This window comes from Alnus glutinosa, chromosome 11 (genome assembly GCF_958979055.1).
Source record: "Alnus glutinosa chromosome 11, dhAlnGlut1.1, whole genome shotgun sequence".
NCBI classification, from domain to species: Eukaryota; Viridiplantae; Streptophyta; class Magnoliopsida; order Fagales; family Betulaceae; genus Alnus; species Alnus glutinosa.
In genome coordinates, this window is record NC_084896.1 from 25,575,583 (window position 1) to 25,597,558 (window position 21,976).

Sequence of the window (21,976 nt, forward strand, 5' to 3'; positions counted from 1 at the left end):
GGATCTTGTCTCCATCATAGCAGATATTCACCCCCTAGTGGCTTCAATTTTTTCAAAGTTGGACTGTATCAAAAGTTTTTAAGAGTGCCAATTTTCGTGCGCATCAAATCACAAACGAAGCCATTTCTCACATTGTCTTTATAAGCATCCACAATTATTCTCCTATTATCTTCCATTAGAATCAATGGTAACAAAGATCTCCAGTGTAATCCCCTATTTCCAATATTATTTAGGAAAAATATATATATAAAAAAGCATATATATACATTAACAAAAGTAATTCATTTTTAACATTGTAAATGTTTAAAACGTTATAATTATAAAGTTAAAAAATAATAAAAATGAACATCATACAAATTTATATAATCTTTTACGAGTCAACCGAATTTATACGAGTTTGACTCAATACATGAGCTCAATTTCTGTTACGCTTGATTTATTTAATAAACAAACCAAACTCTTAGCTCGAGCTATTTGGCAGTTTATTTATAGCCTTACCCAGAAACTTGGATGCACAACAGGGGAAAATACACACGATATTGACATCAAATTTGCTGTGGATATTAACATCTTATAGTTTTTCATCCTTCATTGGAACTTACAAAACAAAATCACTAATTTTAGTCCCATAATATTAAAATTATTCTCACATCTAGCCAATATTTTATTTAACAATCCAATACACCAGAACCAGACTCGCGTTACATTACCAAGTAAACAAATATGGATTGAACATGACCATCTTATAAGTAATTGATGCATTTACAACTAGCAAGCCATTTTATGTACAGATTATCTGAATTTAAGCCATTTTATTCACTTTCAAAGTCCTCATCATCTCCAAAGGTAAAAACAGAAGCATCAGCTGCCATTGCCTTGAATTCACTTTCTGTGTTGGGCACCTCAAGGGCTGGTACAGCTCCACCACCAGCATCACTTTTAGGCTCAGTATCAACATGCATCTGTGTTGAGCCAGTGTTTCCCAGAGATATATGTTTAGTCTCACAAGATAAACTTACAATTTGATCTGAATCTGTCCTAGTCTCAGAACTGGAGGTGGTATTGATGACAGTTCCTCCTGCTGCAGAAGCTACTTCTGCTTGCCTGCTCTTTGAAGAACCGGTTTCGTCCGCCTCACTATCTGAAAACACGTCATCTTTATCATGACCTTTCAGGTCTTTGTTTTGGGTTGGTCTGGATGCACCCTCATCAACTGTTGCAGGAGGAGTGCCCGAGCTTTCATCTGTTTTCTTGGCAGCAGTTTCAGCGTTGGGTGTTGTAGTAACAATGCCACTAGAATCTACCAACACAACCTCAACCTGAAATCCCGGGGAAGGCAGTTTCCTCTACAGAAAGCATAAACCAGAAAAAATAAATAATATTGTACAATAATCACCAATTTCCAAGAAAACAAAGAAAAGAGTGACACAGAACAGAAGCAAACTCTGTCTTAAGAATTAATAGTTATAAAGAAAAATATTTCAAGTGTGAGGATCTAAGCGCTGTAAGGGCAGATCATCACATATTAATTGTTTGATCTTCACCTTGTCAAATCCGTCAAGATCATTGGTGTTTAAAAATTTTATATTTTCCGTCATCGTTGTGTTTAACCAATGGAAAATCACAGAAAAATTATATAAATTTCAGTTTCATGTCTGAAAAGCATAACAAGAGAGTGATTTATTGGGGACCTGGCTCCCCTGGCGAAGCAAAGACCATTACACCCTTCTTTTTTTCTTTTTTTTTTTTTGATGAATAACGATTACCCCCTTCTTGGGCGCACTAAACCAAAAATCTTCTGGCTGCAGAAATTGTAGAGGTTTACGAAATCCCATATTGGTCAAAAGAACTCCAAAGTCCCAAAATACAAATGGAATATCATCAGGATATATTCCTAACTCCTAAGATCTCTAACTAGTTGCTGCTACCAGACAATCAAACAGACCTACCGAATGATCCTTGGTTCTTGGATGCTTTTTTACGGAGAAGACCACATAGTAAGCACAAGAAAAGCATTAAAGCAAAATCATTGCATCAGCATAATGATATTTCAATTATATACGAGTTTTGAAGCTATGCAGAGCTTCAGAGAGAGCAAAAATGCAACTAGAATCGCAATCTCCATCACATATAACCCCAAACAAAGAGAACACCAATAACTAGAGTTCTCATTGGCAAAAGTTTGGAATCCAATGTGGCACCCCATCCGCATAAATTAATGAGCTATCAGCACCAGGAAATGCCAATTAGCCCTTGCTCAATTCGTCCAGGTGCTGTAAGGTTTGAGGAATAAAGCCTTGAATCTAGCTCTTGAAATTCTTCTATATCCCCAATGAACTTAGATAGTACAATAACAATAAATTCAACACTAACATTAAACAAAAAAAAAAATCTTTTAGTCTTCGATGCTGAACAATTGTCCCAAAGTAGGAAAAAAGAATAATCCAACATGCGGCAATTGGCAATCACAAAGATTAGCAAGAATAATTATGATGCAATACAGACTATTTGAATATATACATGTATATATAATATATGTATGTTTATGCAAAAGCCCTGATGAATATACACAACACAAGCCAAGGCAATCACAAAGGTTAGTATGAACAATTCTGATATCGATGCACTATTTGAATATATCACTGATGAATATTAAGGGGAAAAACCCAAGGAAAGAATGAGAAAACAGTATTTGCTAAAATGCCAAAAAAAAAAAAAACAAAAAAACAAAAACAAAAGGGAAGTATGACAAATGAACTTAGATACTATAATAACAAAAAACAAAAAAATAAAATAAAAAAAAAAAAAAAAAAAAAAAAAATTCTTTGAACTAAACAATAAGCTAATTACAAATGATCCCACTAGTATTATCTGAATTAGTTCTTTTTTTTAAAAAAAAAAAAAAAAAAAAAAACTGCTTTCATTTGGTTCAACAAGATTAGAGTTTAAGAGATAAGTGATAAAATTAGCCCTCGCTCAAATCAGTGTTTGTGTCAAACCAATGCACATGTAGCCATGTGGTCCATATGGGCCTGATCGATTTCTGAGGGCTGGAAAGTCTTCAACTCAATGTACAAGGATTCAAGTTCCGAGGATGGAACATTAATATGCATGATTGGTTGGTTTATTGGGCCGATCAGGCTCGTTCATGGTTCTTAGGAAACTTGGTACATGCAAGGATGATTCTTGAGCAATACCCATATGATCAGCGTACTATTAGCCTATTAGGGGCATAAATTAGCTATAAATTGGTTCGTTGGTTTTGTTTTATTTTAATGAAATCCTTCTTTGTTTTGTTTGTTTTTATTTTAAATATAATGAAACCTAATAACGTTTTCACAAAGTTGTGTAGCTTCTAAATTAAATTGAATTCACTGACGGTTTTTTACGATGAAAATTTCGGTCATTGAAGCTATATTTGTTTTGGAGTAAAATGTTTTCCTTCATTTTGAGTGTTTAGTGTGATGTAAAATATTAGTCAATCTGAAAATATTTTCAGTCGAAAAAAAAAATAACATTCACAAGGCATAAAATGGTTTACGCTTCTGATCTACGTAAACTACTTTTGGCCTCTCTCCCACCCCCCGGGCAGGCAATTGTGAGAGGGCCCCTGATGGGGCTCATTTGCCAAAGCAGGTGAGCTGCACAAGGGAACTCTCACAATTGCATGCTCAAATTGCAAACAATATGAACAGACAATTGTATTAGATTTTAATCCCAGCCGGAATGCCTTCTATTCCCACACTCTCTTTTGCTTTGCAACTCATCTTCATTGTCTCTCTATCTTCCACGCATCTACTCAGATTATATGGGAACAAATTTATATATGATCATTGTTAGTCAATATGTATATCTTTTAATACGTTTTTGCTTCGTGCGGTTTAACTTCTTTGGTTTTTGCCCCTTTAATTAAGCTAAGTTTTAGCTAGGTTTGTAATATATTATTCCTTTTTGGTTGTGGCCTTTATATCACATTTACGGTATTTACTATGTTTATTATTTTTTCAATAAACATATACGGCATTATGGATATTTCCATTAATTTAGATTACCGTAAATATGGAATCGGTATTATGGTTATTTCTATTAATTTGGATTACCGTAAATATGGAATCGGTTAATTGATTTTAAAATCAATTAACGATATTGTTTCCTTGATGGAAGGAAACAAATACGGTGTTTACCATTTTGAGGGTCCCTAACCTAGCCTATAAATAGAGTGCCTGTGTACACCATCAGTACAGCCATCAAGCAATAGGCATAGGTTAGAAGATCCCTCAAATAATCTTTCTTGTTCTTCAGATGGATCGTGGAGACGCTTGAGCAAACATGGCTAGAGGTAAGCCTGAATCCTGTCTTATTTGTTTTCCGCTGCGCATGTTAGTTTAAGTAATATGTTGAATATTTCTAACATGTGGTATCAGAGCCATCCTCTATGCTATTTTGCTTAGCATATAATTTTACTATGTGTTATCAATATTGAATCAAGTATTTTTATTTGTTATCAATATTGAATCAAGTATATTCTATTTGGTATTGTTCACTTCTGTTTGTCAATATTGTTTGAGCAATATTTCGTCTTTTGTGACATGATAGAAACGCATTAGCGATTATTTTGTGAATATTTGTTGTTCACGTACTGTTTGTGAAAACCCATAAATTTGATATAACTATTTTTTGTTTTATCACTATTCTGTGTATTGTGATATACTGCCTAATTTTGAGTTGTTGTAATCTTGATATGGGTATTTTCATAAAGGGGTGGCGGCTAGGGTTCCATTTTTTAGGGTTTTCAACCCATCTGGAACATTACGGGTCGGGTTGGTTGGTGACTGGGTAGTGTTTCGACCCATTAAAGTTTTTGGATTTGATATATTTTCGGGTAGGGTTTTTTAAAACCCATGCAGTTTTGGGCCATTTAAGTGGGCTGACCTAGTTTGGGCCAGCACTATACATAGACCCAGAGGCCTGACCCGATTAAGTGGGTTGACCTAATTGCCAAATACAGTAGCTCATTTGGAGTCTTGTGACCCAAAAGCCCAACCCAATATAGTAGCCCAATACAGATACCCAACCCAAATTAAGTGGGTTAACCCAATTGGGTCAGCCCAATACAGCAACCCTTTTCAGTAACCCATCAAGTTCTTTTTAAAAGGGGAATTTAGGCCTTATGGTGTTTAGAACCTGGGTTCACCAGGTGTAAAGAGCCTTGGCCACTTACTAAACCATTAGGCCATGTGTTTTATTATATCCTCATATTAAAGTTTTATTCCCTTTATTATTTACAGTACTGTGTATTAAAATTATTGTTTATTTAATACATGAATTGAGGAATATATATTTTAAATTTATATTGTTTAAATATAAATTGTTTGATGCCTAGACCTAAGAATAATTAACAATACCATATATACTGGTGTGTTTACAGTAATATCTAAGAATGCAATGTCGGGGAAAGTTCTGGCAAGGAAAGTCTTGGGATTTAAGTGTGTCCGGTGTGACCCCCCTCACTTTCCTGGGAGCTCATCTGCTTGCACCTTGGAAAATGCTGTTTACCCCATTTAAGTATTGGTTTGTTATATTCCTAAGGCCATTAAGGGGGCATCTATAAAGTTGTTAGATGTTAATGAAGTAGCAATTATCATGATAATTTTGGGAGAGCCACAGCATCACAATTTTGAATGACAATTGCAACAAGATTACACACACGTAATTATCATAATAATTATGGGAGAGCCAAAGCATCCCATTTTTGTATGATAATTACATCAGGATCACACGCATGAACCTCATAAAGATTTATTAGATGTTCATGAATTACAGCGTGATTATTATGATTTTGGGAGAGCCAAAGCATCCTAATTTTGTAATAATTGCATAAGGATCGTACACATGAACTTCATATAGAAAAATTAACATCGTATTGTAATTAACTCATAAATTTAATTACCTATCCCCAAAGGGAAGTTTTTATTTTTATGACTTAATTAGAATGAGATAACAAATTTAGTATTAAAAGTAAAATTTCTTTCGGTTGCCCAAAGGTACGAAGAATTTTATTTATTAATATTTAAATTTATTAGTCTTATCAATAAAGAGTAAATTCCATGCGTGATGCAACCTTTGCCCAAAGGTAGGTTGAAATTTACTATTTAAATTGGCATTGGCTAATTTAAAATAAAGTTACTTCATAGCATTAAAGTATTTATTTTAATTTTGGGTTATTGCAGCTATTCCTGTTACTCTACCTTTTGGTGGTTTTATATTCCAATACATTATGATAATATTTTTCTGACTGGAAAAATGATTGATATGCTTTTTCATTTGGGGTGTTAAAAATTTTGGTACTCCGTGTGGACAAACCACCTACTCCCGCGAAATTAAGTACGCCACGTGAGATTATTAAGCATGAACGGTGGGAGTGATTTAATCACTTAAGTTAGATGTTCATGAAATCTCATGTCACTAAAGTCATCAGGGATTTATTCCTGAATGTTTTAGAGCCAAAGTTTTATAAAGGTTGTTTATGAACATTTAGTAAGTTCAAACAAAACTTGGCCAGCACCCTAATAGAAAAAGCTTTAAAGACAAACCTTTTACAGTTTCTGAAGTGTTTATAATCCCATTATGGGAATGAAGGATATTATAGATTAGCTTAAGTCCCTAAAGATTGAGATTTTTGAGTCATTGTTGGTCTATTTCAATTTTTTGAATTCTCTCTTCTAGGTGTAGAATTTTATCTTGTAACACACGTAAGGATAAATGGTTAGTAAATAAACTTCTAACCATGTGTGTTCAAGGATATGAGAGAATTTATAAAGTGTTCACATGATTATTCATGTCAAAGGAATGACCAATAAATGCAATCATGTCCAACACTTAAAGCATGAGAATAAGGTGCCAATAAAGTATTATGGCAATCAAGATACATATTTCTCATGAAATAAGGAAAATTAAGGGCATATAAAGAAAGATTGCATGAAGTATAAGAAATGACTTAAAATAAAGATAATCTCCATATCTAGTATGTCGTGAATCTCTTTTAGTGACTCAATCAAATATATTGTGGATTGATTATGGTTTAACAATCCACATTGTCAACACAAATGCAGAGTCCTTTTTAAAATGGATAACACGTGTTTATAATTTGAGCTTGTTGGGATCTATAGGTTAATTTTAAAATTCAGTTATAATTTTGACCTCAAAAAATGATTTATATTCCATAATCTTTTTGAAATCTATTTTCTAGTTTGGCTTATTAAAAATTTCAATTTTATTTTAAACTTGAAATTTTTCTTATTTTTTGGTGGAATATTGGTTGGGGTTTATTTAAAGTCTATTTAAAATTGACCTACGTCCCAATTTTTGAAACAAAATTATTTGTTTATTTCTGCATAGTGATGTTGACGTAAAGTAGAGTCTTTAAGAATTTAAAAATGCTCTTGTTATGGCTTTGGAGATTGAAATATATCTCCATACAGAAAATAAAAGTCGGTGATTTACTGACTTTGGTACTTGTGTGGATTGCATAAGGGAAAGCATACCAACAAGACCATTAGAGGTGCCAAAGAGAGCCTTTTAAAATTCTTGAGATCATGTACATTGAAATATGTTAACCTTTCCATACTCATTGCCTAAATGGTCAGAGATATTTTTATCTCTTTCAGTGATGACCATATAAAGTTTATGTATGTCTATCTTCTAAATATTAAAGCTGGGGTATTGAATGCTTTCAATATCTATAAGGAAGAAGAAGAGAAACAATATGAAGATCATAAGATCTAATATAGGCATAGAGTATTAAGGTAGGTACACACAAAGGGAAATGATTAGTAATACTAATCTGCTATTACCCTTATAGAGTAAAGCTTTGAAGACCATTGTGTATATGTTAAACAGTATTCCATCTAAGGTTGTCCATAAGACACCTTTTAAAGTATGAAATAGATGGAAGCTTAGTTTAAATTATTTACACATATGGGGTTGCCTTGCTAAAGAGAGGATTTATAATCATCGCCTAAGGAAATTAGATTCAAGGACAATCAGCGGATCTTTTATAAGCTATCTAGTAAACTTTAAAGGGTTTTAATGTTTTATTATCCTTCATATAAGCCTAGAGTTGTTGATTGTAAAATTTCTAAAGGATACGGAACCTAGTGGGAGTGCTCATTCATATAAATTGGAATTTGAGGAAGCACTAGAGTTGGCCAAATCTCCTCCTCATAGAGGATGATTGATTGTATTCAGGAAAATCAGATTGATTATCCTGAGCCACAATCACTTCTAGAACAACCAACTCATACAGAACAGGTTCAAAATCTATTCTCCCATTGCAAAATGCAGAGGAAGTAGAATTAAGAAAATCCTATAGAATAAGTAGATTAACAATTCTTAGTGATTATGTTGTATATCTCCCAGAGTCTGATGTTGACGTTGGACATAAAGATGATCGAAATTTGTTTTCACATGCTATGAATGGAGAAAACTCCTCATTGAGATTCAGTGCCATGAAGTGAGAGTTAAGTCCATGGCTGAAGGGTCGAGCTAGACTCGTAGCCAATGGTTTTACTCATAAGGAAGACATTGATTATCGTGAAACATTCTCTCCAGTGTCTAAGGATGGTTCATCAAGATGATCATAGCATTAGTAGCTTATTTTTGATCCAGAGCTACATCAAGTGGATGCGAAAACAACTTTTCTGAATAGGGATCTTAAGGACGAGGTTTACATGAAACAATCAAAAGGTTTTATAAATAACAGTCAGAAAGCTTGCAAATTAAAGAATTCTATTTATGGGCTGTGATAGATCTCTCAATGGTAAGATACTTTTTACAAGGTTATTGTTTATAGAAAACCTTGTTGATTAGTATATATACCTTAAAGTCAGTGGGAGTACAGTAATCTTTCTAGTCCTATATTTGCAAGTGGTGATTTAGGTTTGCTACATAAAGTTCACAAAACTTTGAAATGAAGGATTTGGGTGAAACCTCTTATGTCTTTTGACATAGAGATTCACAGAGACATAAAGAATATTAACATTGTCTCGGAAGGCCTACATTGAAAAAAGTTTTGGAAAAAATTTAGAATGAAGGATTTGCACCTTCAGTAGCAATTAAGAGGGACTAATTAAATACAGATTAATGTCCCAAAAGGTATTGGAATAAGGGCAGATGAAAAGTTTTAAGGGTCTGCATTATACATAACCATATGACTGACAATAAGTATATTGAGTCAATAAAGTGCTGCAAATAAAGCCTTGCAGTATATGCAAGGAACCAAGAAGAACAACTTAACCTAAGGATACACTTTCCATTTGAAGGTGGTTAGTTGTTTAGATTTGAGTTTGCTGATTGTGTAGATAGTAGAAAGTCTACTCTAAGGTATATATCTTTTTATTGAAGGATAGATCCTAGAGATGCAGTTTGCAGACTATAGTTGCTACGTCTACCAAGAAAGCTAAAAGTCTAGCGTGCTATGAATTTGGTACACAGGCATGATGGTTGAGACATTTGTTGAAAGTCTCAATCTTGTCGATTTTACAGTTAGACCATAAAGATACTCTGCGGTAATTCTACTATAATCTTCTTTTATAAGAATAAAGAGTAGAAGCAGAAGTAAATCGACATTAAGTATCTTAGTACGAGAGATAACATTAAGAGACATAAAGGGTCTATTGAGCATATAAGTACTGAATTAATGATTGCGGATCCCATGACTTAAAGTTTACCGGTAAAGAAAGAATAAAGTCATGCGGAATATATGAGACTCATTAATTCATTTTCGCTTGGTTTGTCTCTTTTTGGTCTATAGACATAAAGTTATTGTAATAAAGATTTTTTGTGCACATTTGTTATTTTATCCATGAGGATAAATAAAGTTGGACCCGAATGACTTATAGGAAGTTCATTCATAAAGCTTGATTATCCATAAGGTACTCATGTAAGGAGTGTTTTACATCGTGATACATGGAAGGGACGACCTAATTTTATAATGGTTTTACCGCCATGATTCGTGTGAAACATTTCTTAATTGAGTTGGAGGATTCCATAAAAGATTGGCCAAAACTAAAGAACCTAATACCATATGGTCATGTGTTATAAAGTCCAAGTGGGAGAATGTAATATATTATTCCTTTTTGGTTGTGGCCTTTATATCACATTTACGGTATTTACTATGTTTATTATTTTTTCAATAAACATATACGGCATTATGGATATTTCCATTAATTTAGATTACCGTAAATATGGAATCGGTATTATGGTTATTTCTATTAATTTAGATTACCGTAAATATGGAATCGGTTAATTGATTTTAAAATCAATTAACGATATTGTTTCCTTGATGGAAGGAAACAAATACGGTGTTTACCATTTTGAGGGTCCCTAACCTAGCCTATAAATAGAGTGCCTGTGTACACCATCAGTACAGCCATCAAGCAATAGGCATAGGTTAGAAGATCCCTCAAATAATCTTTCTTGTTCTTCAGATGGATCGTGGAGACGCTTGAGCAAACATGGCTAGAGGTAAGCCTGAATCCTGTCTTATTTGTTTTCCGCTGCGCATGTTAGTTTAAGTAATATGTTGAATATTTCTAACAAGGTTGACTTTTTTAGTTGTGTTTGTATTTTATGCGGAAGCAAACACGCGTTAAAGTTGTTTATAACATACACATGAAAGGTTCAATATCGATGTTTTTTCCTTGAAACTTACATGGACATAGATTTTCAAGTTTCGACAAATTGATAACTTATATTATCATATTTGATTCGGATGACGTACATTTGGCGAGTTTAGATGAAGATAATCCGGATTGATAGTTGGTGGTTGTTTTTTTTAAGCGGATCAAGTCAAGTTTAATAAGTTTATCAAAAACTACGAAATTTTAAGTTTATCAAAAACTTGAATAGGACATAATAAATTTTGCATTGGAATGGGTCATGCATGCATGCGCCATGACTGAAATTGGTAGATATTAATTAAACATGCATGCAGCATGCGTCTCTTTCCTTCATTATGATTTATCCATGTACGTGATGCCTTTTCATTGGCAGAAAGGTTTATATATATATATATATATATATTATTTTTATCTCACAATACTGACATGATAATTCCAATTAAATCTTTAATTTTTTTTTAAAAAAATAATAATTAATTGAGTCTAACAAGCCAACATTATAAAATAAGTATTAAATAAAAATATTGTATGAAGTATTACTATTAAAAAAAGAAAAAGAAAAAAGAATTTGCACGTACACTTCTCCCTAGTCCCAACAAATAAAAACAAGGATGCATGGAATTTTCGTGAAACCTTCGTATGACAGTTAGCTCTTGACTGAGTTTCATAAAGCTTGACTTTCTGCTTCTAATTTTTCCACTGAATAGATCGACCAACCCGCGGAAGCGTGCGTGATGCTCTTGCTTAGTCAATTAACGCCCCCGGCGAATTATAATTGATTGTACGTAATCCTTTCTTCCAATGAAAAGGCACCACGTACATGCATAAATCATAATGAAGGAATTAAAGAGACGCATGCATGTTTAATTAATATCTACCAATTTCAGTCATGGCGCATGCATGACCCATTCAAATGCATGTAAGTTTCAAAGAAAAATCATCTTCAACCTTTCATGTGTTATAAACAACTTTAAGGCTTGTTTGATTCGGCATAAAATATATATAAACACAACTAAAAAAATCAACCTAAAACTTGCTTTAATTGAAAGGTTAAATAGGTTTTATCCCCGTGGTCTAATGCTTTTATTTTTTACCTCATATGGTTTATTTCGTATGGCAGATAATATTTTAGTTTTACTGAAACATGGAGATGGTACTTTCGTTTAAATTTTCGTTCAAAAATTAACGGTAGTACTCCACATCAATGCCACTAAACCTCCTTTAAAAGCCGACAGCTGTTCCAAATGCCACATTATTATGTCTCGCCTTTATTTCTCATGGTCGACCTTTCTTGGATTTTTTCTTAATCATTCAAGAAAAGCTTGGGATTTATTTCTCATGGGCCCTAATGGATAGCTGTTTGAAAAACTTAACCTACATTCACTGGCAATTTTCACGTGGAAGATTTGAAGCGTGGATTCTTTGGATTGAGAAACTTCCAAAGATTCTTGACTCTTGAGCAAGACCCATATCATCCACCGTACGTACTATTAGACCCACATGACAGAGAAGATTGATGAAAGAAGCAGGCGGACAAGTTCTATATGTTTTGAGAACTGCATTGAACTCTATCTTTTGAGTCATTAGGATAACAACATTATATTGTTTCTTTTACTGCCGCAAGAGAGACATTAGGATATATAGATCCTAAATTCTTCTACAAAAACTTTGGAGGCGTCTCCTACAAATCTGATGTATATAGTTTTGGAATGTTATTGATAGAAAAATGATAAGTAGAAGAAATAACTTAAATGCATTTGTAGAGCATTCAAGCCAAATTTACTTTCCTACTTGGGTTTGTGACCAATTGCACGATGGAAATGACATAAAAATGAAAGATGCCAAGGAGGAGGAGAAGAAAATGATTACGAAGATGATCATAGTTGCATTATGGTGCATACAGATGAAGCCTTGTGATCGCCCTTCAATGAACAATGTCGTAGAAATGCTTGAAGAAGATGTCGAATGCCTACAAATGCCTCTCATGCCTACCCTATCACCACTAGAGAGACACATAATAAATGCTGGAGAATATTCGAATTAAAGTTGCTTGTCAATTCAATCAGATGAATCAAATCAAATTAATTGATATGTCAGTCTAGCGAGTAATTAGTTTTCTAATGCATATTTGATAGCACAAATCAGAGTTCATTTGATTCATAATAACTCTTCTTATTATATTATTTAATTTGTTTGTGTTCCGATTCTATTTCCTCATACTTAACCATTGAATAGAGTTTTAGTTTGAGAAATAGTTATGGAGTTATTGTTCTTTATCCACTAGTTACCGTTTACTTTTTGATTTTTGTATATTGGATTACACTAATCCTTGACATGACTTAAAAACCCTAAATTAATTTAACCCATCAAATTAGAGTTTCTAAACTTAATCCCATCATTTATTTTACTAACCCATAACATAATATTGATATTTAAACACTAACAACACTAACCCATAAGGCTTATGTGACGTCCCACATCACCTGGGAATGGAGATGTGCTTATATGTTTAAATGCACCTTTTATGACACAACGCGTTTAAAAGCCGTGATGACGACGAACCTATCAGAACTCCGCAGTTAAGCGCGCTTCTGCGAGAGCAATCCCAGGATGGGTGATCTCCTAGGAAGTCTGGTTTGGAGAGCCAAAAGTGGACAATATTGTGTCATTAGGAGTGGGTTGTTACAAATGGTATCAGAGCCATTGCCCAGCCTGAGATGGTGGGAGCGTGCACAAGCCTAAGAGGGTCGCCAGCGGGGATGCTAGGTCTCAAGAGGGAGTGATTGTGACGTCCCACATTGCCAGGGAATGAAAATGTGCTTATATGTTTAAATGCATCATTTATGACACAACACGTTTTAAAGTCGTGATGGTCATGAACCTATCAGAACTCCGCAGTTAAGCGTGCTTCTGCGAGAGCAATCCCATGATGGATAACCTCCTGGGAAGTCTGGTTTGGGGAGCCAAAAGCGGACAATATTGTGTCATTGGGGGTGGGTCATTACAGTTTACTTAAGATTAGGCACAAGAAATCGCAATTAAAATACATAACCCCAAAAGTTAGGGTTTGAGGAAACTCACTAAAAATTTCATCAAATGTAAATCCAACACTTGTAGAGTGTTTAGCAAGCTCCTCACAACAAATTCTAAGAACACGTAAAATCAAATTCATATATCTTTATATTTAATCTAAAATCTCAAAGACCAAGAGTTATGAAAACACCTCAACTCAATCGGTAGAGACGTAGATCGAGCTTCATAAATCACGTTTCCATAATCGAATTTGAGTTTGGACGATTGGATTTTTGTAGATTAAGGTTTTTCAATAAAAACACTCTTAAAGGGAAAAATGAAGAAGTTTGGGACTAAAAAGAGCTTCAGCCCCACCTTTTTGTTTCTTTTTCTTTTTTTAATTAAATGGCGCAAGGACGTGCGCCACATTTTTTTTCTGGGTAGTGATTGGGGGGACGCCATTGACTGGCTCCCTCCCCCCTTTATATTAAAAAATCATCTTTTAATCCAAAAGAAGGAATAAAATAATATAAAAAATAAAAAGTAGATTAAAAGTGAATTTTTTAATATAAAGGGAGGGAGGGAGCCGGTCAATGGCCTCCCCCCAATCACTACCCTTTTTTTTTTCTTCTTCTTCTTTTGTGTGAAGGGCCGACTGGCCCCTTCCTTTTTGTGAAGGGCCATTTCTTCTTCTTCTTCTTCTTCTGTGTGAAGGGCCGACTGGCCCCTTCTTTTTTGTGAAGGGCCATTTGGCCCTTCATTTTATTTCACGACCCACACCATTTTTTTTTTTTTGTTTTATATATATATATATATTATTATTATTATTATTTTACTCTTCTTTTCCACTTTTGTCTTTTGTTTGACTCTTGCACTCATCGAAAAAAAATATTTTTTAATTAAAAATGTCGGTTGGGGGACGGTCCCCCAAAAATCATTTCTCCTTTTTAGCATTACTCTTGTAACACTAGAGCAAAATACAAGAAAAAGAACCTTTGTTTGGTAAGCCGTCAATTCAGTAGTGGACTATTAATCGCTTCTTCCACTTAATTTTGACCCGTACTTTTGGAGTAATTCTAGCTATAAAAGGAGGATTAGAGTTTTTTTTTTTTTTTTTTTTGTCTTCTCAAATGTTATGTAGTTTTTAAAATTATCATTAAATCAAAATCTAATAATTATTATTTCAAATTTAATGATGATTTTAAAAGTCACATAACATTTGAGAATAATACAAAATTAATGATTCTAGTTTTCCTTATAGCATTACTCGTACTTTTATATAAGGTAATCTTGTTCAAACGACAAAAGAAAAGCGAGGAAGTTCTTACGAGTACATCATTGTTAATATATATGTTTTCGGGGGTTATTTTTTATTTTAGGTTTGAATAGAGTTTTAATTTGATATAAAAGTATACAAAAATATTTTATATTTTTAATTATTTATTAATATTTTAAACTTGAGAATATAAACAGGCAGTATTTAGTCTTTCGTTACAACAGATTTTTTTTTTTTTTTTTTTCTAATTAAATATGAGAGAATGAGTACAAGGGTGGATCTTTCCGGCCACTTCTTTCGTTGCAACAGATTAGCACAGGTAGAGTGTCATTTTATCACACAATTGGAAGAATAAACTCAAAATATGTTGGGATTTACATCCAAAACTAAAATATGGTAAAACTATTTGCAAGATTCCCCCACAGCATAGAATTTATCCACTATATATATCAAATACATTTAATTTATAAGGTAACAATCGTCCAACTTCGGCTGACGTGTGCACTATTTTTTCTATCAAAACGCTTCATTGGAATTTATAATAATGTGGTTTTAAAAGAGTAATGCTAGAAATTATTCTACAATTATTTTATAATGTTAACATGATATTTTTAATTAACCATTAATTTTGTTATTAAAAAAATACATATATCTAAAGATTAATTGAGACTGAGACGTCAGAATTATGAGATAATTGTGAAATAAAAAATGTGTTTTCTAACCTTACTCTACTTAAAAACAAAATTTTTTAAATTACAAGTTCATTAAATTTTTTGAAAACATAATTACGAGTTAAAATGGTCATGAAATCCATAATTGCAATATTTTTTTGCTAGAAGTACTTAATTTATAGAACATTCTTCTTTTGCAAGAAATCGTAACCATCAAACGTGCGTACGTAGTGGTACTGCAACTAAACAGATTTTCACTTATATTTAAGATTATATCACAATTCACAGCCAAAGAACTCCAACTGAAAAAAAGAAAAAAAAAAAAAAGAAGAAGGAAAGATTAATAGTTCTAATCCTTGAGTACATCATGATTGAAATCTGAATGATACTCTTGTTCTGGGATGACATCTAACGACTTTTGGTCTAGATTCTTTCTTGTGGGATTTGTTGAGGCAAACGGATTAGGAGGCATAGTTAATTCATTCCTTCCTTCCAACATTTGAGTGACAACTTTCATTGAAGGACGATTCGCTGGGTGCCATTGGATGCACCAAAGTCCAACAATTGCAAGTCTTTTTGCAATTTCAGCATCTTCATCATCCTCGATAAGAACTCGTAGGTCTTCTTTTTGTTCTAAGAAATTGTAAATCCATTCTGGAAAGTAAACTTGACTAGTGTTCTCCACTTTATTCTCAACATTTTTCCTCCCTCCAACTACTTCAAGCAATAAAATTCCAAAACTATAGACATCTGATTTATAAGAAACATTTCCAAAGTTCCTAGAGAAGACTTCAGGTGCGATGTAACCCATGGTACCCCTGGCTGCAGTCATGGACACTGCACTTTGATCCTTGGAGCATAACTTGGCAAGACCAAAATCAGAAATTTTTGGATTGAAATTTTCATCTAGCAAAACGTTACGAGGCTTGATATCAAAATGGAGAATTTGTTGGTCGCACCCTTGGTGAAGATAATCAATTCCTTTTGCTATGTCAATAGCAATGTCTTGCAGTTTGTTCCAACCAAGGAAAAGAGTTTTAGTGTCCGTTGAAGATATGAACTTTTCTAGTGAATAAGGTAAGAACTCATAAACTAAAGCTCTTCGAAATCCATCAGCACAGAAGCCAACCAAGCGAACTATATTAACATGGTGAATCCTGCCCATTGTCCCTACTTCATTTATAAATTCTTCTCCATTTTCTTTGGTAGTACTGTTTATGATCATTTTCACTGCAACATGGATTTCATTTGAAAGCTTTCCTTTGAACACCGTTCCATAGGCTCCCTCGCCTAACTTTTCAGTAAATTGATTTGTAATCCTCTTAATATCGGCATATGAGTATCTGGAGGGCTTGAAATTTTTGTAATCCGCCAAAAACAATTTGATCTTAGCTTGATTTGCTTTTTCTGCTTTGTCATAGCTGTAGACACGGTAGAGAGCAAAAACCACAAGTACTAACAGAAATGAACCCAAGCTGATACCTGCATGTTAAACATTCGTTAAGTCATCAAGAACTTCCATCTCCTGCTTAATATAAAGACTTTAAAGTTGGTTGTGGACGACTCACCAGGAATCTTTAACTTGGATAATATCGGACCTGTTAAAGAGTTTACATAATTAGCTTCCCGTTGTACACATATAGCTAAAGTACATGGTACAGAAAATAAGCTTGTTATTTTTTCTTTTTGTTAGATGAATGAATCTGCAGGGCAAGGAAGCATTGGTAAGCGAACATTTGATTTTGTTTTATTTCTGGATGGAAAAGAATGCAGGAAGCATTCGCCGTTTGGTTGAAACCTGTGAGAAACTTGAGTACAAAGGTGGAAATTGATAGACAGAAGAGAATAATACCTTTAGTATGTTTAGGGAATGCAGGGAAGCACTCTGTTTGTGATTCATTGCTATTATTCTTCAATCTACATCCCATGCCCTTCACTTCGCAGTCTTTGCAGTTTGGTTCGGACCACTGCAATTGCAGATTATTATCGAACACTAAACGACGTGTAATTGATCGAAGAGTATACATCTTTTTACAAGATGCAATGGGCAAATCGTTGATGTCGTCATCCGAAGAGAAGGCACGAACTTCGTGGCCTGGGCCACTAAGACAAGAGATCGCATAGTTGTAGGATTGTGTTTCTTCTGAGGAACAATTGAATAAGGCGTAGTCATACTGGTAGTCTTGTTCCAGTATTCGGAAAGGCGAGGAATCCAAATTGAGTGTATGAAGTTGTCTTGGAAAGCAATGATCTGGGTAGTATACTTCAATTACCTGAGATTTGTAGTCAATATTTTTCACAAAGAATTTCACAAAAATGGGCAGCTGGAGCACCGTCTCGTTTCTATGAGTGCAGGATAGATTAAACCCAGGATACCCACAGTGGTGTGGCTGGCTGTTTAGTCGGAAGGGAAATCGAATGGCTGGACCAAGGCTTCCACACGGAAATTCATCACACCCATTTTGGCCTTCTCCAAGGCCTACAACGAAAACCGCAAGCAAGAAGAAATATGAGATTACCATTTCTAAGCAAATACGCATCTCCATTGCTGGAAGAAATATGAGATTACAAGCAAATACTCATTTTATCCACGGTGACGTGTGTGCTTACGTCTAAATAAACATTATTTTATCCACGGTGACCTGTGTGCTTACGACTAAATAAACATTATTATTTTTCTCTGCAGCTGTGAAAGATATACGTACCCGCGGAGAAAAGAAATCTTCTCTCTCTCACAATGGCAGGAAGAATGGCCTTCTCTTCTAGACTAACGACCCTTGTTGTTGTTGTGCTTGTCCATCAAACTTGCAGTGCCGAGGATGGTCATCAATGTGCTCCTTCTTCCTGCGGCGATATCCATAACATAAGCAATCCCTTTCGATTACAAGACGATCCAGAAAACTGCGGCAACCGAAATTATACACTGTCATGTGAGAACAACAATACAGTGTTGTACTTATATGCCGGAAAATACTACGTGCGGCAAATCAATTACGATGACTACACAATCCGAGTGGTAGACTCTGGTATTGAGCAGGTATCCAACCCTCCTTATTTTCTAAACAGCAATAATTTCAGTTCTGGGGATTCATATGTCCCGTATCGACAAGGGAGATATCATTGGGAACTAATATCAAGGAGTGTGGTTTTCGTGATGTGTGAAAATCGGGTGAATTCGCCATTGTATTTGGAGACTTCTACTTGCTTTAGTAGTAATGGATCAGACTCAGAGTATTCTTCCAACTCTTCCAAGACGTATAGATATGTCAAAGTCGGCAGAACGAAGCCAACGGATGTGGAGGACTCGTGCCAAATAGAAGGAATGTCTCTGACATCGTGGCCAGGAAATGATGACCGACATGTTTCCTGTTCAGACGTCCACAACGCATTGGCATATGGTTTTCAGCTTTCATGGTTGGAAGCTATGTGTGAAATAAGCTGCAGATTAACAGACTATTGCTACTTGGATGAGGCGAATCATGTTCAATGTGATCCACAGTACTCACGGGGTATATCTATATATAGTAGCTTAGCTTAGCATTATAGTGAATTTATTTATAATTCCAAGTTTGCAAAAGCTGATATTATTTTCTTTGTCAATGTAGGATTAATATTAATCCTAGGCGACGCATACTCAGGTGAGGTTTCTCTCTCAAAAATTTGTTTGGATGATAATATAGATTTGTATAATGAAAAAGAATTGAATGCGTCTTCGGATGATGGCACAAAGTGAATAAATAACTTTCTTAAATCATCTATTTCAATTTTTAAAATAATTAGTGATTTACCATATAACCAAATGTTTCGGAATTGGTTGATCTCAAACTTTTATGCTTTGTTTAGATCTCAAAAACAAGGGAAATGTTAAAAAAAACTTCTTCTAGCATCATTCTGGGGTCCTTCTATGCTGGCATGACATTTTATTTTTTATTTTTAAAAAAAAAAATAGAAGAGGAAAATTAAGCTGTAATTTTTTTTTATTAAAAACATTGTGACATGTAAGCATAGAAGGACCTCAAAATGACACTAGAAAGAGTTTTAACATTTCTCCAAAAAACAATGAGCTAGGAATATGAGAAGGAAAGATATCAAATTTCTTAAGAGAGATAAGCTTCCTCTATTCAATAAAAGTTTCATTTTTTCCGTATAAAGAATTAATTAATATTCTATATATGCATATCTTTTTTTCTTTTTCTTTTTTTTGATAGAAATACTCTATGCATAACTGCGCGCGCATAAATGATTAAATTCTATTATAACATAATCGTAATCTTGTTTACAAACCTCAGCAGCCAAAATATATATTCACCCCAACTATAGGTTAGCTAATTAAACAACGTACAGTGAGAATCCACAAAATTTATCTCAGTTAATTTCAAGCCCATACAGGTAAAATCTGGAGGGTTTTCAAATTTAATTTCCTTGTTAAGCATGGCCAAGGGGAAATTATTTAAGTTTTTGATTACTTTCTAATTAATTCATATTTTTCTATCTGTTGCAGTTTTTATGGTGGGCCTAGGGTACTTTGGTAAGAACTCCTTTCTATCCTTTGATCTTCTTCAATTTTTTTTTTTTAACAGATGATTCCTTAGAATGTAAAACATGAAAAAATTTATGACGTTTACAGGAAAAATACAACAAATATATATATACCATGCTTCATTATAAGGATTTAGGAAGGAGATTAATTGAAAGTTGTTACTAATTTTTTCAACTAACAATAAAGGTGCTGACACCAATGCAACCATAAATTTGTTTTCTTCTAATAATGTGGATGTTCCTGCCAGGACCATATCATGACCTAATAACTATATTAGGGACTCCATGTGTAATTGCGTTTTTGATATATAAATGGCGTAGAAGGCATGTATCTATGTACGATGCTGTAGAAGAATTTTTGCAAGCCCACAACAACCTCATGCCAATAAGGTATTCTTACTCAGAAATTAAGAAGATGGCCAAAAGTTTCAACGACAAATTGGGTGAAGGAGGCTTTGGCACTGTATATAAGGGAACACTTCAAAGTGGCCGACTTGCAGCTATAAAGATGTTAGGAAAATCCAAAACCAATGGACAAGACTTTATAAATGAAGTTGCAACCATTGGAAGGATTCACCATGTTAATATAGTGCAGCTTATTGGATTTTGTGCTCAACGGTCAAACAGGGCTCTTATATATGAATTCATGCCTAAAGGGTCTCTGAATAAGTACATTTTTTCGACAGAAGAAAGTATTGTCATAAGCTACAAGAAAATATATGATATTGCTATAGGAGTTGCTCGTGGGATTGAATATTTACATCGAGGATGTGACATGCAAATTTTGCATTTTGATATTAAGCCTCACAACATTCTTCTTGATGAGAATTTTACTCCTAAGATTTCTGACTTTGGCCTAGCAAAACTATATCCTGTAGATAATAGCATTGTTTCTTTAACTGCAGCAAGAGGGACATTAGGGTATATGGCTCCCGAATTATTCTACAAAAACATTGGAGGCGTCTCCTACAAATCTGATGTTTATAGTTTTGGAATGTTATTGATGGAAATGGCGAGTAGAAGAAAGAACGTAAGTGCATTTGTAGAGCATTCAAGCCAAATTTACTTTCCTACTTGGGTCTATGACCAATTGCATAACAGAAAGGACATAGAAATGGAATATGCCACGGAGGACGAAAAGGAAATGATTAAGAAGATGATCATAGTGGCATTATGGTGCATACAGATGAAGCCTAATGATCGCCCTTCAATGAGCAATGTTTTAGAAATGCTTGAAGGAGAAGTTGAATACTTACAAATGCCTCCAATGCCTACTATGTCATCGCCAGAGAGACTAATGACAGATGTTGGAGAGAATTTGAATCAAAGTTGCTCGTCAATTCAATCAGATGAGTCAAATCAATCAACTCAATTTTAAATGCAAATAAGTGATATGTTAGTCTTCTAAATAATTAGTTTTCTACTATGTATTTGATAGCATAAAGACAGTTGATATTTATGTTTAGTAAATAAGAGTTCCTTTGATTGATGATAACTCTTATAATTATTATATCATGTTTTTTGTGCTGGGATTCCATTTCCCCGTGCTCAACCATTGAATAGAGTTTTAGTTTGAGAAGTCATGATGCTGTTCTTCATCATCTACTAGTTATTCTTTGCTTTGTGAGTTTGGAATATTGGATTATATATACTAATTCTTGGATTATAAATTTATATTTTTGAATGTGGAAGACTACGAACAATTCGAGCAACTTACTATTCTTTCAAGGCTTTGGAAGAATACAGTGAAACAAACATCAGGTTGTCCAAAAACCAAATTGTAAATGAAAGGACATTGG

At 34.0% G+C, this 21,976-nt stretch overlaps 3 protein-coding genes across 4 annotated transcripts; 1 reads left to right on the forward strand and 2 right to left on the reverse strand.

Annotated features, from left to right (window-relative positions):
* Positions 1–550: 550 nt before the first annotated feature.
* Positions 551–1,630, reverse strand: LOC133882862 (phosphatidylinositol 3,4,5-trisphosphate 3-phosphatase and protein-tyrosine-phosphatase PTEN2A-like). The gene is made up of 2 exons (XM_062322081.1): positions 1,545–1,630; positions 551–1,346 (listed from the first exon to the last, which is right to left on the reverse strand). The coding sequence occupies exons 1-2, from the start codon at positions 1,596–1,598 to the stop codon at positions 813–815; spliced, it is 588 nt and encodes a 195-aa protein (XP_062178065.1). The 5' UTR covers positions 1,599–1,630; the 3' UTR covers positions 551–812.
* A 14,215-nt stretch (positions 1,631–15,845) lies between these two features.
* LOC133882856 (rust resistance kinase Lr10-like) lies at positions 15,846–18,179 on the reverse strand. The gene is made up of 3 exons (XM_062322075.1): positions 17,491–18,179; positions 17,207–17,236; positions 15,846–17,120 (listed from the first exon to the last, which is right to left on the reverse strand). Exons 1-3 carry the CDS (start codon positions 18,176–18,178, stop codon positions 15,988–15,990), a joined length of 1,851 nt encoding a protein of 616 aa, XP_062178059.1. The 5' UTR covers position 18,179; the 3' UTR covers positions 15,846–15,987.
* Positions 18,180–18,350: 171 nt separating this feature from the next.
* LOC133882854 (rust resistance kinase Lr10-like) lies at positions 18,351–21,659 on the forward strand. Of its 2 annotated transcripts, none has more exons than XM_062322072.1 (4): positions 18,351–19,147; positions 19,244–19,276; positions 20,140–20,166; positions 20,426–21,659. In XM_062322072.1, the coding sequence occupies exons 1-4, from the start codon at positions 18,376–18,378 to the stop codon at positions 21,553–21,555; spliced, it is 1,962 nt and encodes a 653-aa protein (XP_062178056.1). In that variant the 5' UTR covers positions 18,351–18,375; the 3' UTR covers positions 21,556–21,659. The 2 variants fall into 2 exon arrangements, with proteins under 2 accessions (XP_062178056.1, XP_062178057.1); XM_062322073.1 differs by having other exon boundaries at positions 20,582–21,659.
* Positions 21,660–21,976: the final 317 nt, after the last annotated feature.

Coding starts and splice junctions, on each gene's coding strand:
- LOC133882854 (XM_062322072.1), top strand. CDS start 18,376: ATGGCAGGAAGAATGGCCTTCTCTTCTAGACTAACGACCCTTGTTGTT. Junction 19,148..19,243: donor TGATCCACAGTACTCACGGG/GTATATCTATAT, acceptor TTGTCAATGTAG/GATTAATATTAATCCTAGGC. Junction 19,277..20,139: donor CCTAGGCGACGCATACTCAG/GTGAGGTTTCTC, acceptor TATCTGTTGCAG/TTTTTATGGTGGGCCTAGGG.
- LOC133882856 (XM_062322075.1), bottom strand. CDS start 18,178: ATGCGTATTTGCTTAGAAATGGTAATCTCATATTTCTTCTTGCTTGCG. Junction 17,237..17,490: donor ATTCCCTAAACATACTAAAG/GTATTATTCTCT, acceptor ACTCTTTAACAG/GTCCGATATTATCCAAGTTA. Junction 17,121..17,206: donor ATCCAAGTTAAAGATTCCTG/GTGAGTCGTCCA, acceptor TTTAACATGCAG/GTATCAGCTTGGGTTCATTT.
- LOC133882862 (XM_062322081.1), bottom strand. CDS start 1,598: ATGACGGAAAATATAAAATTTTTAAACACCAATGATCTTGACGGATTT. Junction 1,347..1,544: donor ATCTTGACGGATTTGACAAG/GTGAAGATCAAA, acceptor TGCTTTCTGTAG/AGGAAACTGCCTTCCCCGGG.